The sequence below is a fragment of the Crocodylus porosus genome, unplaced genomic scaffold, assembly GCF_001723895.1.
Source record: "Crocodylus porosus isolate Cpor-Errol unplaced genomic scaffold, CroPor_comp1, whole genome shotgun sequence".
Taxonomy (NCBI): Eukaryota; Metazoa; Chordata; order Crocodylia; family Crocodylidae; genus Crocodylus; species Crocodylus porosus.
The window spans coordinates 166,033,295-166,052,484 of NW_017728906.1; the positions used below are offsets into that span (position 1 = coordinate 166,033,295).

At 40.8% G+C, this 19,190-nt stretch overlaps 1 protein-coding gene across 2 annotated transcripts in view; it reads left to right on the forward strand.

The window, feature by feature from the left end:
* LNX2 (ligand of numb-protein X 2) overlaps nt 1–18,798 on the forward strand; it is a 91,343-nt gene extending 72,545 nt beyond the window's left edge. For both annotated transcript variants that reach the window (XM_019530138.1, XM_019530139.1), the window contains 6 exons: nt 5,771–6,142; nt 6,721–6,861; nt 10,229–10,406; nt 11,440–11,671; nt 14,286–14,444; nt 16,459–18,798. In XM_019530138.1, the coding sequence (XP_019385683.1) occupies nt 5,771–6,142; nt 6,721–6,861; nt 10,229–10,406; nt 11,440–11,671; nt 14,286–14,444; nt 16,459–16,594 (1,218 nt within the window). In that variant the 3' untranslated portion in view covers nt 16,595–18,798. The remainder of the gene's footprint in view (nt 1–5,770; nt 6,143–6,720; nt 6,862–10,228; nt 10,407–11,439; nt 11,672–14,285; nt 14,445–16,458) is intronic.
* The last annotated feature ends 392 nt before the right edge of the window (nt 18,799–19,190 follow it).

Sequence of the window (19,190 nt, forward strand, 5' to 3'; positions counted from 1 at the left end):
GCAGTTTGTGTCTGAGAGGCACATGAGGAACCCTGCCAGGGTGGGGCACAGAGCCCAAACAGGCAGGAGCAGGCCTGCGGCCGAGAGGATTGGAGCACAAGCCTGAGATGGGTAGAACAACGGCCAGGAATCCACAGCCCAAGAAGGCGAGAAGCCAGAGAAAATGAATGCCAGGTCCAGGGACTAAAGCCCAGAAAGAAGCAAGAAGCCTTAGAAAGCAAGAGCTAGGGCAGGGGCCCAAAGCCCAAAGAAGTGGAAACCAGACTTCAAAGGTGAGACCAGGGCTGAAACCCTGGAGCACTGGGTGGAGGCAGAAAGGGGCCAGTTAGAGAAAGGGGCAGAAGCCAGGAAAGCTATGGCCCTAACAAGGTTGTAGAGGCCTGAAGTGCCCTGCAGTTGGCTTGAAGGCAGAGTGCCTCACCAAAGTGTGAATCAGTAACATCTGTGAGACCTGGGCATGGCTGTAGGGGGGTCAGAGACCATGAATAGCCCTTAAGGCAGTCAGAGTGCTGGAAGGTGAGAATGGGCCAGGAGGGCCAGAATTAGTGCTTGAGGACAACAGAGGCAGGTGGGGTTTGCCAGGTACCAGTAGATTTGAGGAAGGCAAGGGCTCACTCTGGGACCCAGGGACAGCCTTCCTTTTTCCTAAATAAAATATTAACAGTACAGTGTGGCAGGCAAGAGCAAAGAGGGATGGTACACAGAGAGCCACAGATGGGCAGGATTCATGAGGCCAGTCGGAGACATCATGATTGCTCCTGGGATTCGGTCCTGCTACAGTTAGCATCAGTTGCCCTGTGCAATAGACTTGAGTCGTGGGCTTGTCTTTGCCTTGCTTGTTATGCTTCCCAGTCTGTTTATCATCTTCACTTGCATGTATCCTTGCATGTCTTCCTGGTTTAAAGCAATAGTGATTGTTTAAAAGACAAAAATGTTGTAGATCTATCCTTAATTGGCTTGATTTTTGCTGGCACACTTCTGAATATTATGGTTATTTTTGCTAATGTTGTGACCATTATGACTACTTTGGGGGAGGGTTGGGTTGATAAGTTAAAACTGACTATATAAATTCAGAAAACTGAAGAACTGGAAGAAAGTATTAGCAGCTCAGACCTCTTTGCTTCCAGAGGATTCATAAAAGAATTGAAGACTAACATTTTTAAGAAGGTAGAGGCCGTAGGAACCTGTGTTCTGTAATAAATTCCTCCTCCTCTCCCACTGTAGACCATTCTCCCTGGTACAAACTTGTTCCATTAGTCATTTTAACTTGACTTTAATAGAATCGTTAGTTTATTCATGTTCCAGTAGACTTGGTAAACTGACCTTACACTGTACACATATATTTTAAGGAGATGGCTAGAAAATGTTTGTTATCCTTTAGATAAAACTGGCTTGTACTTGAGAAAAATCACATCTTTTGATATCAGAGAAACCTACTCTTTCACTCCTTGAATCTTTAGGGGGCTTGACCGTTCAGTGACCCAAAGCTTGCCCAAATCTTCCTATTTTTGCAGGCAATTGCAGGTATTTATTGGCTGCTCTATCCTGTTACTAATCTTGATATTTAGTGAGAGCCCTTTCAATAATTAGTGTCTGTTCTTGGCTTGCCTGCATAATGGATCTTTCTCTGAAGCTGTTGAACTTCATTTAATTGGGCAGCTCTCAATTATAGTTCCAAAAAATTGTAAGTAATAATAAAGTGACTTAAAATGAGGGAGAACTTGTAACTAGAGCATGTAAACCCTATCAACCTAGTCATATGGAGGCTAGGCAGATTCCTGGAGCATGCTGAGGAGAGTCCTTTTGCCACTGTTTGGAAATGGATATAGAAGAAACTTGTGGGAGACATTCTCAGCCAGGGTCCCATAGCACCCTAGGGTGCCTTGAAATCCTTTCAAGGATGCTACAAGGTGCCACACAATGTTAGCACTGTTAAGTGTGCAAACAATGATCCATAAGAAAAACCCAGAGGTTTCAAGTAGAAATCTACAGTGTTAAAACCATTCTGTCCTGTTATGGTCTTTCTAAGTTCTTTGCAACAGAAATATTGCTCTATTATTCTTCCATAGTCAGAAAACGAGTGAAAACTGAAAGCTGGCATTTTCCAAGGGATGCTTCAAGCCTAACAAGAGGTGCCTTGAGTCTAAAAAAAAGTTGAGAACCACTGACGTAGAAGATGCGGAAGAGATGAGCCAGGGTCCAAGCAATAGCGTAATAAGGCAAGGTCACCAGGGCAACAGCCCCAGTGGAGCACAAAAATAGCAGCTGCTACCACAGGCACATGACTGTGCAGGGAACACAGCAGTAGCCAGAAGCTGTCACTGCCTTATGAGTTGCAGCTGCCCTGGGTGCCGAATTGCCTTGTTATGCCTCTGGCTCTATAGAAGATTTTTGAGCTTTCTTGCATGGATTTGTCCTCTACAGGTGCTAAGCTAAATCATAGGATTTACTGGGCTTGATCTCTGCAGATCAGAATTAAAAATTGAATTGCATGCAGCTGTATTTGTTTATATTTCGTCTGCATATTTCTGAAGATTTCTTCTGGGAGTCTTTACGCAAGCAGATTAGAGAAGCCAGGAAGGACCGTAAAGTGAACCTTAGCTGCTCTTGTTCATCCAAGTCAAATTTTTAAAGTTAACTTCCAGCACTTAAATGAAGGGCATCATATTTAATATCCTTGTGCAAAGAGCATGGCAAGTATGTGACTTGACTTGGAATCTTATCTTATAGATTCTAGTCAAACATTTACTATTTACCCTTTTTTGTTAGTTGTACCTTTTTGGTCATAAGATTGGTACAACAAGGAGGTGGTTTTATTTATAGAGACTACATACAGGATATGACTGTGGCCTTCAGAAATGGGTCTGCCACAGAAAATATTGTTGTTGGATCAATGTATATCAAAGTTGAGAGTCAGCAGGACTGCAGTTTGTATAATTTAGAGCAGTGGTCACCAACCCATCGATCCTGATCGACAGGTCAATCCCGGAGCCTCTTTTGGTCAATCCTGGGCCGGGGACAGCTGGGCATGTGTGAATGCACTGGTTAAGAATTATTGAACTTCAATATTTCCAATTTTGTTAACAAACTTTTAAGACTTGAGGCTACTGCTTTCCAAATGTGAATGCTTAATGGTAGTGCATTTCCATTTCTGGAGTCCATTTCCAACTTTAGGTGCCCATTTTTGAAAATTATGGATTTAGCTTCACAAATATTTAAGAGCTATTTAATGACTTTGTACCTCACCCAGAAAAAGTCTGAGAAGCTGTCGTATATTACTGCTAATATAAACAGTTTCTGTTTCTACTTTTAAAAAAGAGTTATAACGGCCCACTTGAATTGAAGGATGGTGCACTTCATGAGCCAAGTCCAATTGTTCTTCCACTTTGTTGTGCCATGGTCATCTTGAATGGTGAAACAGGAACTACACAAGACAGCAGCAGTAGCCTGAGACTTAAGGGTCCTATCACTTTTTTCTAGGAGAGGAAGAAAATTAATCACTTTGACCCATGCACAAAAACTTTTTTCTGTATATTTACTGACTCATTCCCATTCCCTCATGTATTGCTATTCTTGCCTGAAGAAGAATCCCTTACATATGAAAGCTTGTTTAGCTCTATTCCAACTCTGCAGTTGGTTCAATAAGAGAGATCACCTAAAGAAATCCTTGCCTGTTGCTGTTCTGACATTTATAACAGCATTCCTGATAGTGAACCTGATATGTAAAACCCATATGAGATCTTGAAAATCCAAGCTTTGAAATCACTTCTGGAATTAGAAATAATGTCATATAGTTCTCAGTTGCAGGCAAGAAAAATCAGAACCAAACTGAGGTGGATTTAAAAAAAATATATTGATAACAATTGGATTCAGATGCATTTATTTTAATGTTTTGTATCTTGCAACCCAGGCTTTGAATTATTTGACTCTAGCCCAAACAATTATCATCATTCTGATCAGAAGTGATACCAGTGGTGGTGATTTGTTTCTGTCTTTAATTCTGCACCCTTCATTAGAGTTCCTAAACTGGTTTGGGACTTAAAATAGGAAGTCCTGGACATGAGTCCAAACCAGCATCTATCTCTGCTTTCTTACGTAAATACGAGGCTGGTTTCTTATTCACCGTTCTGGGCCTGAGTTGCAAGACTGCAAATTAAAGCTGAAAGTCTGTACAGTGAACAGCCTGCACTGCAAGTGCTGTTCTATGGGGCACATTAAATGATCCAGTGCAGTTTAAATGGGGAATTGTCATTGAGCAGATGTGTTAATGGCCTCATAATATTTAAGTCATCACTGTCATCATCTCACCTGTACTTGACACCTGATTTGGGAGAGTTGTAAATAACATAGAAACTAGGTCACAGCAGTCTAGATTTGTTAGGTAAACTGAACTCAAACAAGTAATGTGAGCTTTAATATGGCCAAACAAGGGACCTGTTCTGGGAAACAATGATTCTGAAAAGGACTTGGGACCTTCTAAAGGACCATCTGTATGAGCATGGTGCTTTCTGGTTTTAGAAACCATGAATATGGGTATAATATAAAATGCACTAATATATGAAAAAGAAAATTAGCATAAACATGGGTTGTGGACATAAGTTACCCAGTCACTAAAATCGGGACACTCTGAGAACCATTAGTTCTGTAGCATTGCATGTGCTACATGCCACGTTTCGTGATTTAGTGTGATGCTCAGCCACTTTGGTAGTCAGCCTAGTTGAATACCTGAACCGTTAGCTCAGTAACTGTTTCCTGTCATGCTAACCATTTTTTTGTATTTTCCTCTGTTGCCTTTTAGATTTAAACCAGTAGTGCCCAATCTTTTGGGCCCACAAGCCAAATGAATGGTGCAGGGTCAGTCTATGGGCTGGATCAGACTCTGTGCCACCCATCCTTGCATACCTTGGCATCATGGGATTGGGCCCAACACTACCCTGTGTGCTTTATCTTGCATGTAGGGCCGTGTTACCTGGCCCATGGGGCTCCCCACAAGTCTAGAAATTTAATAGCAGGGGAGCGGCAATTAATACTGTCACCACTCCCCTGCCATCAAATTTTCAGAACCATGGGGGGACCCACAGGCCAAGTGACATGACTCGGGGAACTGGACCACAGAATGTCAGAATGTTTTTGAAGCTATGAATTCCTATGTGAAATCTTACTGTTTATCTTGTGAATCCTGCATAGGTGTCTGCACACCTGGTAGTACTATATGGAACTCTGCAGCACCCTTAAAAGGATTGCAAGTCATCTCAGGGTGCCACAACATGCTGATGGATAACCACTGCTTTAAAGCAGTTTGTACACGTGTTTTTTCAAAGCTTTCATTTTTAAGTTGCAACAGAAATCCTGGCTCTATAAACAGTTGAACACATTTTGCATTGGAGATTTTGCTGTTGGGATTTTTTAACATTAAGGATCTGTTTTTGAATCCTATTGTTGTGTTCAGCTCCTGCACTGAAGAGAAACCATGTAAAATATAAGGAAAAGTAGATACAAATATAGTGAAACTGTGGGGGTGGTAGTGGGTAGGTAGTGGATTTTTTAAATAACTGCAGTGAAGATGGTATCATGTTGATTTGAGTTGGTTTTGCTGAAGTGGGTTTTCAGAAGAGAACTGAATGCATAATGGCATAAGTAGGTCATCCCAGGTAGTGGCTGTGTGTGGTTTCTAATGGGGTTGTTAGAATGCTAGCTTTGCAGGGATTTTAATGATATATCCAGAAACAAAAAAATGCAAATGACAATTGTTCTAATTCCTGTTTTCCAGGTTAACAACTTTGACATCAGCAATGTGTCACACAACCGTGCTCGTGCTGTCCTTTCCCAGCCTTGTGTGGTGCTGCACCTCACCGTGCTCAGAGAGAGGCGCTTTGGAAGCCGTAATCACAACCACACTGACAGCAGCACCTCCCAGAGAGAGGACAGCTTCCAGGTGACACTGCATAAGCGTGACTGTAGTGAACAGCTTGGCATTAAACTAGTACGGAGAACAGATGAGCCTGGAGTTTTTATTCTCGACCTTTTGGAAGGGGGATTGGCTGCTCAAGATGGCCGACTCTGCAGCAATGACCGAGTCCTTGCAATCAATGGGCACGATCTGAAGCATGGGACACCTGAACTTGCTGCCCAGATTATCCAGGTAAATTGTATTCCCCACCTGGCAGGCCTTCTTTCTACATGAAACTGTAAACGCCTTGATGGGTTTTAAAAAAAATTCCAGATATAGCCAGAAGTCACTGAAGAACTATGGCATGTTGCAAGATAGAACAACATGTGTATTGTGCCCATGCACCGTAGTGATTCCAGCTCTTGTTGTTTTCTATTGATTTTAGTGCATGATACATTAGACACCTGCCCCTTTGGCATCTGGGGATTGAATGCAAGTGAGCAGGCGTGTCTCTCATTGCTTGCTTGCTCAAGGTAACAGGAGCAAGGTGAGCACAGCTGAGCCTATTGTCTGAAACAAATAAAAGAAAGTCAGAATCATTTTTTGTACATATTGCCCTTCTTCCTTCAAGCTTTCACAAAGCTTATGAAAGTGGACATTATGTTTTGTTTCACTGCACAAAACTGGGGATTGAAAAGGGAATATGACTTGCTCAAATTTACATACTAGTTAGTACAGCTGGGAATAGCAAACAGGACTCCTGATTCCTCCTCATGGTTCATAATGTCATGTGAACTTCAGTGTTTTCCTTGTGTACCTGTATCCCTCAGGCTAGTGGAGAAAGGGTGAATTTAACAATCTGCAGACCAGTGAAATCGCAGACTGTCAGTATTCTTCGAGAAGCAGGGACTCATGCCAGCAGCCAGCACCAGTCCCAACAGCTGTTTCATAGCAGACCCAGTTCACATAAGGTTGGTGTTTTTTTTCTGTGCCTTAATAGGAAGTACAATAAGGCTTGAGTGTTGTTCACACCAGCAAATGTGGGGCTTCTACCTGAGATAAAATTGTAGCTTAAGGGTATGAAAAAGGGGGAAGCATAGTGTTACTGTGTAGGAAGATTGCATCCAGGTGACCCTCTGCTTTTCTGCTAAGCAAGCCACTGGACAGCACGTACCTCAGATTCAGTGTAGAATTCTCAAACCTGTGAACAGACTATGGTTCTTAGGAAAGAGTTACTCTGCAGGAGTCTCTGCAAAGCTATCATGTACTTTATATTTTGCCTGGTAGGGATGAAAGCAGAATGTGAATGAAGGTTTGCATGAATCTAATCAAAAGTTGAGTAGACCTACTATAAACTTATAGTATTGGTAAGAGCCAGTGTTTTCAATGTTTGATAGAGCCAAAAATTCAGCTTTGGTTCTTCAAATTCCCTACATCATATATTCTTCCTGAGTGCTGAGCTGTAATAGACCGTCTTCATTTCTCTTTTCAATAAACCCATGCTGTGTGGCTCGCAACTCAGTGCCACACTTTTAAGTTCTGAGGACTTCTGAGCATTTCTTTTCCCCTTTTTGGGTTTTCTTCGAAAGTTTCAGGTTTCAGAAGAGGGCAGGCAGGGTGAGTGTCGCTATGTAGGTCATCTCCACTCCCCTCTTATCTAAGGATAATTGAGAGTTGATTCTCAGATTTGCTGGCTGAAAGAAAGCCATTTGTATAGTTGTACATCACCAGTAAGTCAATGGCTACAAAACCTGAAGGAATTAAATATGAGCTGCCTTTATCTGGTACAGTGCACATCCCAGTAGTATATACAGTATGGCAGTATGCCAGCTGCTCTATTATACTAAACATTGTCTGACATGCTAGAATACAAAAATACAGTGCTGCATTGTTCCACGTGGAAGGGGGGGGGCAGTGATGTAATTGCAGTTGGAAGGCACTTATATAATTTCTTTTCTGTTATTTTAACTTCCATCTAAACCTCCAGTAGACTGGAGATGATCAGCAAAGGTGAATGTGGAATCCTTTGAAATTATCACTAAATATCCAGGGGACATGGGCTTAAGTAAATACAGTGCATCTTAATTCATGTTGAAACCCTCCTGGTGGCATGAAGCCCAGCTCAGGTAAGCTGGATGCTTGATCATCATAGGCTTAATAAACATGAAATATTCTCACTTTCACTTCAGGTGTGGAATTGTCATTAAAATCAGTAGGGGACTGCATTAAAGAATCCATTACCAGAATACACCCCCGGGGGTGGGGAGGGAAGCTCAGCTCTTCTTTTTATATTCTAAGGAGATTCTGAAAACAGGCTGCAAAGGCAAAGAAAAAAAATGCATAGAAAACAAATACACTGTTTTAAAGGGGTATCTCTTCACATGGCCCTTAAGGTCCAGCATATATGCACTTTCATTTCCTATTGGTCCTACAGAAGGCCTGTGGTCCATACTCTGCTTACAATATGATGCACTTAATAACTGTGACTTTAACCAAAGTTACAACAGTCCTAGGTTATGCAGTACCATCATGCCAGCTATTTGTACAAATAGGTTTTGGTAGCAATGTGAGTGACATTGCATAGTGTAGTTGTTACCCCCTTCTTCCCACCCTGCCTAAGGACATCTTGAAAAAATCAAGGGGGAGCTTTAAAAAAAACAAGTGGGGGGGGGTGCTTTAATGTGTTCCTAATTCATATTTAGATACCTAAATAAACAGCTTGATTTTTCAAAACTACTAAATATCAGTAGATGTTACTGAGTTTATTTAGAACCTACAGTTCCTACTAAGTTTGAAACCCAAGCTATTTTGTTGAAGTACCTAACTATAGACTAGGAGAGTTTATACACGTGCTCCAGAAGGCAGGGCAGGGAGGCACTTTAATTACAGTGTCTCTGCTCTAATTAAAGTGATGGGAGTGTGACATGTATTGGCATCCCTCTGCTGAAAGATGGTTAAGGCTTTAGTTAAAGCCATTTTCAGCTCAGAGATACTGATGCACATAACACTGGAGTCTGCTGGAGTTTCATATTTTCATGGTTTCTAGAGTCAGAAGGGACCTGAACAGATCATCAAGTCCAACCCCCTGCCATGGGCAGGATCAAGTGCTGGGATCATAAGACCCCAGCCAGATATCTATCCGATCTCCTCTTGAAGACCCCCAAGGTAGGGGAGAGCACCACCTCCCTTGGGAGCCCATTCCAGAGCTTGGCAGCCCTAAAGTAATTAACCGTAAAGTAATGTCTCCTGATATCAAACCTGAACCTGCTCTCAATCAATTTCTGGCTGTTACTCATTGTTATCTCAGGTGGTGCCCAGGGGGACAGAGCCTCACCTATTTTCCGCTGGTCCCCCCCGGTGAGTTTATAGACAACTGCGAGATCCCCTCTGAGTCTTCTGTTGTGGAGGCTGAATAGATTCAGATCCTTTAGTCTATCTTCATAGGGCCCGGTTTGCTGCCCTGACCATGCAAGTGGCCCTGTCAAGGCTAGCCACATCCTTCTTGAAGTGCAGTGCCCAGAACTGGACACTTTACTCCAACTGAGGCCTGACCAGTGCCACACAGAGTGGAAGGATCACCTCCTTGAACCTGCTTGCAGTGCATCTGTAGATGCACAACAAGGTGTGGTTAGCCTTCCTGACCACTTCCTCACATTGGCAGCTCATGTTCATCCTGGATTCAACAATGAATGCAAGATACCTTTCTGCCACCATCTGGACAAGAAGGGTGTTCTCCATCCTATAGGTGTGTTCCTTCTCCCTAGATGCAGCACCTTGCACTTGTCTGCATTGAATTCCATTCTGTTCTCATCCGTCCACCTCTGTAACCTGTCTAGATCTAGTTGGATTCTGTCCCTTCCCCCTCAAGTGTTCCCACTTCTCCCTACATCTTTGTGTCATCAGCAAATTTGGACATTGTGCTTTCCAAACCCACCTCCAAGTTGCTGTTTAAGATATCAAATAGCACAGGCCCGAGGACTGAGCCCTGGGGAACTCCACTGCAAACACCCCTCCAGGTCAAAAATACCTGTCCACCACCAATCTCTGAGCGTGACCCCTGAGCCAGTTTGCCACCCAACTGACTGTAGGTATCAATGCTGCAGTCACCTAGTTTTTTTAATGAGAATGGGGTGAGAAACTATGTCAAAGGCCTTCTTGAAGTCCAGGTAGACAACATCCACCTCAATGCCACAATTCAGCAGACTCAGTTAATCAAGTCTGCTCCAACGTGTCAGGGCAGCCTCTATGTCCATGTATAGGCACCTTAGGATCCTGTTACACCCCTCACCCCTGCTCTTTAAAAATTAATTTTAATGATATTTTGTTATCTTCTTGTAGGACCTTTCACAGTGTGTTACATGCCAAGAAAAGCACATTACCGTGAAAAAAGAACCACATGAATCCCTTGGGATGACAGTGGCAGGAGGCAGAGGCAGCAAAAGTGGTGAATTGCCAATCTTCGTCACTAGCGTGCAACCCCAGGGCTGTCTTGCAAGAGATGGCCGGATCAAACGAGGTAGGGTTTGGTTCTAAGTGGGGCATCTGTATCATTCAGTTCTTCTGTGGATGACCTTGTTGTCTACATGCAGATGGTATCAGAGCTTCTAAAAGCACTGACAGATGATTCTCTTAGATCTCACAAACTGGAATGAAGTATATACTACCATGCTTCCCCCAGGTTAGGAAATGGATGTTTAGACAAAAATGGGTAGGGTAGCTTGATGAGATCAGGAAATCATGGGTTATAAGTGGAGGATCTGATCTTGCACTTTGTTTTAGCGCACATATCCTGTTTTGGTGTTTGAATCTTTTTTTTCCATAGGCTGAGCCCAGCATTTGAGGAGCTGTCTCTCCCCATGTGTGATATATGAACAGTTGGGTTGAGGGAAGAAAAGGAACACTTTTTATTATGGAAAAAATGGGAATAAAATCCTTTGTGGTGACCAAAGTCACCCAGGGGAAGTGATGGGAAAAATTCAGTGGTCAGGCACATGGACTTGAACCAAGCCCTGGAGGAAGTGCTGTGGAGAGCAGTGCTGCAGTGGCATTAGGGTCTTTTTTCTAGATCATGCAGTGGAGAAGTGTGGATCACAAGTAGCACAGGTAGCTTCTGTGCATTTTACACACAGTTTGGGGAGCAAGCAGGGAATATAGCAGTAGATAGAGCAGGGATCAGAAGGCGGAGCAAGGAATCAGCTAGAGAGCACAGGGCAGGGAGTAGAAAGCAAAACAATAGATTGAGCAGGAGACAGGAATTGGAGCAGGCCTAGGAGGGTGCAGGTCTAACCTTGTGGCACAGCTGCCAGAAAGATTGGCTTCCACTGTTTTACAATGTTGATGTTTAAACGGTAGTTATGAGGCTTCCACGTTAGAAAGCTGCAATGATCCCTCTGAGAATTATTGGTTCAGTCTGTCTGAGGCTTAGAAGATAATCTGTTTGAATGAACTGGTGATGGATGAGAATGCTTTGAGTACTGGCTATGTCTTTTCACAGGAGGATGACTCTGAAAGTCCACATGACTTATGCTCTTGTTTGTGCCTTTAAACAGGTGATGTGCTGCTGAATATTAACGGCATTGATCTGACCAATCTCAGTCACAGCGAGGCAGTAGCCATGCTGAAAGCCAGTGCTGCCTCTTCAGTTGTCTCACTCAAAACGTTAGAGGTCCAGATTGCTGAAGAACAATCCCAGGCTAATGAAGAACAGCCGAGCACAATCAGTGAAAACGAATATGATGCTAGTTGGTCACCATCCTGGGTCATGTGGCTGGGCCTTCCAAGGTACTAATGACTGAATGATGCATTTAAATGCATCTTGCACCTGCTGGCTTTGTTGCTGTTGTAATAATGATGAATTTGTGCTATGTCACTCTTCTAACAGTGTAGTTTACCTGAAAAATATGTGTGCCATCTTCTTAGGGGCTAATGCAACTTACATTTTGCTTTTTTATATACAAGTTCAGACTGAATAGCAATATTTTCATTTATTTTAATGTTTTCTGCTACTGCACTTCAATTAAATGAAAGTGATAAGGCTACTTAAAGCTCGAAAGCGAAGACCATGTTAATTATAGCACGTGCTTCACTGTGTAGTTAACAATTGCAGCAACATTCAATTTATAAGGATTGTATAGAAAAAGGATTCACTTTGCAAGCTAAAAAATAGGAAAAACTGGTGATCTCCTCATGTCCCAATTCCAACTCTCAGCAGAGCCTCTTACTTTTCAAAACTTCCAGCATGGCTGTTGCCATATGATGTTATTCTGTCATGTTATTCTTCATGGTCTGGTAACTGTATGTGCAAATTGTGGACCACATTTTGGTAGCCCTTATTATCATCCGTTCCTATTGCCATACACACTTGTGTAACCTTCAGTCACACTGCATTCATTACCTTTTAAAAGAAGCATTTCCAAGATCAGCCCCAACGTTTGCAGATGTTGGCACAGTGAGAATAGAATGTAATGATAGTAGGATGAAACCTGAAGTTAATAGAGTTACGTACAATTACAAGAACTTTTCTTGGTAAGAAGCTCTTAAGAATTAAACCCTCAGTCATATTCTTTAGGCCTTGCTGTATATTATGTTTGATAAATACTATTTTACAGGAAAAAAGTTGCATTTGAGGAATAAAAGCCCTGTAAAACTGCTTTCTAGTCTGTTAAATGCCTCCGCTTCACTGAGCTGGCAGTGAACATCTACTGGTTGCTTCTTAATTATGTCTGTATACTACAGTGCATGAATACTTTACAGAAGCCCTGACACAATTTTCTAGTTTTTCTGAATTGAAAAAGGATCTTCTGGGAGAAGAAAAAAGTTCTTTAATTCAGCATTCCTGTGTGCACAAAACGACTTTAACAGAGTGGTGCAGGCTCTTTTTTACCAAACAGCTCTTCTCTGTATGAATTTGAGTCATAGGCCTTTGTTTCACTGATGGTTTCTCTGATTGCCTTGGCTATCACCTCCTACGTCGATTCTGACTCTCGCCTGCCATGTCTTGATGGATTTTGATGTTATTAGTCGGGAGGTATTATTTGCCACAGTAGGCTACTGGCAATCTCTGACCATTTTTATCAGTGGCCCCACCTTTCCACTGTCTTTCTTACCTAACTCACAGATTTAGGTTAATACTCAAACTACAGTCTGCTGTAGTCAAATGATTCTCTTTATTGTCCTTTGTGTTCCTTCACATGCACAGCTATCACAAGACTATTCTATTTTTTGGTTAAAAAGTTTTTTTTAATATTTCATAAACACCTTCGGGGCATTCTCTTCTTTATTGATATACAGCTTAATCAAACTAACTTTCAAAGCTGTGTCTTAAATTGTCCCGAAATTTTCACTTTCATTTCTACTTCTCCTTTATTTTTGTAAGTACTCAAGTGTTCCTCCTCATTTTATCCTCAAGCACTCCCAAGGAGCAGTCAATAACTTCAACAAAATCAAAATCAAAGCCAAGGTCTCCCAAAATGTTTGTTGTTTTCCTTTCTTTCTTTCTCTTTTTGTTTCCAGAGCATCTACCCCCACCTCTGTTTCTCACAGCTTCTCCTCTTCTCCCACTTCTATTTTTCTTCAGAGCAAATCCTATTAAAGTTCACTCTCGTCCTCCAGAGCCACCCAGCTCCCTTCCTTTGTCCAGCCCTCTCTGACATGCTGAACCAACCTCCAGAATCACCCCAAATCCACAATCTTCTCTCTGTTCCCGCCCCTGGGCTCTTTTATACCTGGAGCAGCTGCTTCTGAGTCGCCGCTCTCCCGGCTTGTTTTCTCCACTCCAGCATCCTCATTTTGTTAGTACTTCTTCACACTGACCAAAACATATTGTCACTCCTGGACGTATCCAGTTCTCACAGATATTGGGACATGATCTGGATTTTTTTATATTATGCATCATCAGTAAAATTGTCAACTGATTGTAGCGAGTATTTCTGGTGATGATATACCAGTAACAGATGGAAAAGAAAACAAGCAAATTTTTAAAGCCTAACTTAATTTTTAAGCTCTTCCAAATCAATCTAGTCTTGCAAACTAAGCCCATGAGATAGGGAACCTCTTAGAGATCAAGAACAAAAATGAAACCCCACAATGACATTTTAGAAGTGTCAGTTTCCCAAGCTAACTGATATTTAAGCAGTAGCTCCAGCAATACATTATTTGGGAGATTGGGGTGGGGGGCAGCAGGAGCAGGGCTTGCCTTCAGAATTGTGGCAAAGCTAACCACACAATGGTTGAAGTTACTGAAAATTTCCAGGTGACTTGGTCAGGAAGCACAGTATTAATTACTGTCTTTCTCCTTCTTTTATGACTGTTGCAATGATGTGATGTTGTACACAGTATAAACCTACTTATGTGTTTTGTATGCTTTCCCCCTACACACTGCACTTCCCTCCCATAGCTGCCTGCATAGCTGCCATGACGTAGTGCTGAGGAGAAGCAATCTAGGGAGCTGGGGCTTTAGTATCGTCGGTGGATATGAGGAGAGCCACACAAACCAGCCTTTCTTCATTAAAACCATTGTTCTTGGAACTCCTGCATACTTTGATGGAAGATTAAAGTAAGCCCTAATACAGTTTTTAGAATGATGTTGTCAACAGCTATGCAGACTGATAAAGCTATTTTATGAAGTGATTAATTACATTAATAATCTGTATGACACTGGCTATTGTCCAGGTGTTTCTTGGGGGCTGGCCAGCTCCGTCATGTGTGACATCTGTAGTGACTTCTGTGCAGGGAAGTGTTTTAGCTAGTAGGAAGTGGTATCAGTCACAGCTCAAGGGAGGATCCAGGTCTAGCACTTCTTGCTCCACCCACCTTTGTTTGGAAAGGCCTTCAGCACTCAGTTTGTGGTGCTGATTTGACCTACCTTCTGTAGAAAAAGTGAGAGAAGTCTCTTTTCTCCATCTGTAACATGAGTATTTTGCTTGCCTTTTTGTAAAGGCTTTCTAAAATCAGTTGACAAAAAGCCTTTATGAACATGCTCACAAGAGCTGTCAACATTCAATGCCCAGTTCTTACATACAGCGCTTTAATTGGATCCCCGACTCTGGCATTTGGATGTTGGGTTTTTTTGTGTGCCTAATTCAGCATCCATCTCTAGATGCAAGATTTGAAACTTCCCTAGTTCATAAGCTGAGCCACATGAAAGCTTGATAACAGAGTCTGAGGCCAGCTGCAGTTGGAAGAATCCGTTCGAGAGAGAATCCTACTTAGGCTGTGCCCTGGAACATGCTATTGGGCTGCAGAGAATCAGTCCAGTGATGGATAAGCTGTGCAATGATGCAGACTGCTCAGTTCAGGAAAAAAAAATCTAGAGAAAATTTAGCTGCCAAACTCTAACAAGTCTCTACTTGGCATCAAAAAATAAAGTTTATCAGATGTTCAAAAACTGACCAAATATGAGCAAAATTTTTCAGGAAAGAAAAAAACAACCTTCAGTGTCATATTTTAAGTGTCCACTTGAAAGCAAGAAGTCGCTAATGCTTCTCAAGGGAACAGCTATAAGAATTGTTTTTAACTTGGAGCCCTGCCACACATTCAAATTAAAGCTGGATAGAAACCAGCTATTAAGTTGTTACATATTTTCAAGCAATAACATTGTAGCTGGTTGGCTCTCTTTATAGCTGCATGGGCATTTTTATAGCACAATAATTATAATATATGTAACATGTGGCAGGACACATGGAAGACTTTTTTTTTTAATCCTGAAAGCCATTCTTGGAAACAGCCAAACTATTTCAGCCTGAGGCAGACACTTAGTGTAGGAAATGTCAGCCTAGTGGTAAAGTTTCGGAAAACTGCAAGCCTCTGAAAGTGTGGTCTTGTGCTGGAAGGTGTTGGCATCCTTAATGAAGAGTTTTTCTTGCATACCTATAATGAATACAAATTCTGACCCACTTAAGCATGCATTTGTTATTATAAAAAATGTGTGTTTATGTATTCTTATTGTCTCTCAGTGACTTTATTAAATGATCTTTCTCATTCTGGCTGCCTTCTTACATCATTCTTGGTATTATCCTGTAGACAAAGACTTAAAGCTAGTGTTGGAATTATCAGGGATTTAAATCCAGGGGTTCGTGAATTCCCTGGGCTCCTGTCACAAGAATGTCAGATTTAACCTAAAGCAGTGCCCCTCAAATGTCTTGTTTGCATACCTGTTTTAAGTTTATTATACTACTGGGTACCCCCCTGATTCTGTGTTATGGACAATTCCCTATCCCTTGCCCCCCTACTATGAGTATCACTAGAACCAAACTAGCCTCTCTGACAACACAGGAAATGGTATTGAGGTGTTCTTCATTTTTTTAAATTCCTTTTCCTGTACTCCCTTTCCTTTCTGCTTTCATACTCCTTCATCTCACCTACCCTCTAGAAGTTTGCCACATAGTTCTGGTTAAAACATACAGATACAAAGAAACTGAATTCCTTTAAGATCTGCTGAAAGAACTAAAATCCAGTGGAAACCCAAGGCCCTAAATATGACATTGCCTTTCCTATTTGTTGCTGTGTGAAAGCTGTTGTATACCAATACTCACTAATAGGTTTTCTGTTGTTTGTTTGTTTGTTTTTAGATGTGGGGACATGATTGTTGCTGTAAATGGACTATCAACAGTGGGTATGAGCCATTCTGCACTAGTTCCCATGCTGAAGGAGCAGAGGAACAAAGTCACTTTGACAGTTATTTGCTGGCCTGGAAGCCTCATATAGATTTGCAAAATTGTTTTGGTTCATACAGCTTATTTTTCTAGATGGCTGGTAAAAACTCTAGTTTTTTGTTTGTTTGTTTGTTTTGTTTTGTTTTTTCCTACTGACATAGCTGGTAATAAGCAGGGCCAAAACTGCTACATTTATTTTTTACAAGATTCAGCCTCACTGTTTGCATCTTTCTTTCATCCTGAAACCGACCTTTTTACCAAGTTTGTGTTAATTGTTAAAGAGCCCTCCCCCTCACACACATTTTTGTTATTAAGCCTTCCCAGATGGGTAATATTCTGGCAGGGTCAGCAAGAGAACTCTTGTATTTTTGGTTTCTCTTTCTATTTTTCCAGATTGAAATGTTAAGTAAGCTTTGTACACACTGTTCACAGAGGGAAGGTTTATGTCACTAATGCACTTGCAGATCTTTCTCTCTGCTGCTGTGAATCAAAATCTGTTCCAAGAGGAACACCTTTACTAATTTTGTAAACCTTTTCATTTATTCTATGATTTCCAAACCATTCAAGGACCTTTGTTACTCCTAAGAAAATGTTTGGTCCCACGGTTTTTCTTGTAGGGCATTAGTGCTTAGAAAAGTAGGACAAAAGCCTGATATTGCTGGAATTTTTATAAAGTGCAATAATTGGACTCTTTGTTAGAAAATGATTTAATATATTTCAAAGTTTGTATCCTATAATGAAAAGTAATATGGAAATAATCAAAGTCACAATGCTGGCAAGAGCAAATATTTAGGGGTCTCCTTTGACGGAACAGCTTGAAGACTTACATTTACTTTCCAAAAGAATGTTTTGCTATGTTAGAAAATTTTGATGAACATTTTTACTAGAACCATTTTTACAGTTTATATTGTGGTTGTCAGTAACTCTCCTTATTCCTGCGTGGAAACATTACAGTGACTCAAACCTGTAAATTAGAGAAGCATATAAAAATAAGATAGCTGTGCTTATGAAAGTGTATGTTACTAATGGGAGGCCAAAGGAGAGGCTTTTTCTATTTGGTTGTCACTGCAAAATTTTATCCATTTTCTGTCACCTGCTGATAAATGCCCAAATGCCTTCATATAAGATGCTGAAGCAATCTGTCTTGTATTTGAGAAATCATTTTGGTAAGCACCTGCTATTGAATTATCAGTAACAATAGTATTTTATATTCGTGATTATGTTTAGTATTTTTAAACCAAAACTATAACTTGACAGGTTTCAGTTTGTTCATGATTTATGCAGGCTGAGCATTCTTTTGTGAAAGCTTACAAACCTTTGTGCTGACCTGGAGCAAAACCTCTATGTTGTTAATGTTCTGCATACTTGAAAAAAAAGTTTCATGTAGAAACTCATTTCAGGTTCTGACCTGTTTTTACAAATGACCTCTGTATTGTCATGATACTAATTATCAAGAATGTATTTCACAATCGCTAAATGTTTCAATTGTGAAGCATGAACTTCATTTTCAAACTTAGCAATTACAGTATTGGGGCATATCATGGCATGTCACTGATTCTAGTAGCTTTGTTTAAAAAATAAAGTTACTCTCTTTTGCAAAAAAAATGTAAAAAGCTATTATAGAGGAAGTAGTTTCATTCTTTGTGGTAGTATATGATGTTTGTTTGCTTTCATACTATCTGGATACAGAAGAATGTCTCATACAGTATATTATTGTATAGAGAAAATTTGTTTTTTGAAGCAGACAAGGAACTGGCTGATATGAGTACAAATTTCCTCCTCTCCAAAAACTTTGTTGAACTACATACTTTGTTTATAATGCAAACTTTCGTAAAGTACATCTTAGTGTAGGCTTTAGGAATCATATTGACAGATGTGCTGAATTTCAAGTATTTCATTTGACAAATGACATAACATTCAAAAACCTGGGCAAAAATAGCATTTTTACCTTGTTTCCTTTTCTTTGTCATGAAAGCATGAGTTAGCTTAAAATGTGTTGTTTGTTTTGTTCCAATAAGCTGTCGCTTTTAATCAGAACGTCTGGTGATGGAAGCTTATTCTGAATGGATTCCTTTCCTTGAAATACTGGGGTTATTTTTCTCTCTCTTATGGTCTTGTAGTTGCATTGTTTGATTTGTTCTTTTGTGCCTTCTGTTTAAATTATTTCAAGATTTTTCAGCTGTTGCTACCTAATTGTGTGGTATTAATGAAGGGTGACTGAAAATAAAAGTCCTCTCTACCCATTGTAATAACTCACAGTATTGTGTTACTCTCTTTACAAAGACTGTAGATAAATGAATGCACCCACTGATTTGAGATATTTCTCTCTGTAGCTAATCACAAGTTACAGTTATAGAATGTTATAGGACAATCTGAGAGCATAGTCACAAGAAAATAGAAACTTAAGACTCACCAGACTGAAACACACAAGTTGTCTAACTAGTACTGTATTTACTTGAATACAAGATGAGGGTTTTTCCCCCCACAACTAGGGTGGGGGGAAAAGCCCCTTCATCTTATAATGTCATACAAGAAAATCTCACTAAATACACATTGTTTATCATTAAACTGCTGCCCAAAAAAACCTTGTGCTCAGCAATGGAAATCAGCTATAAAGTTGATTAAATGTAGCTGACGCTGATCATGAC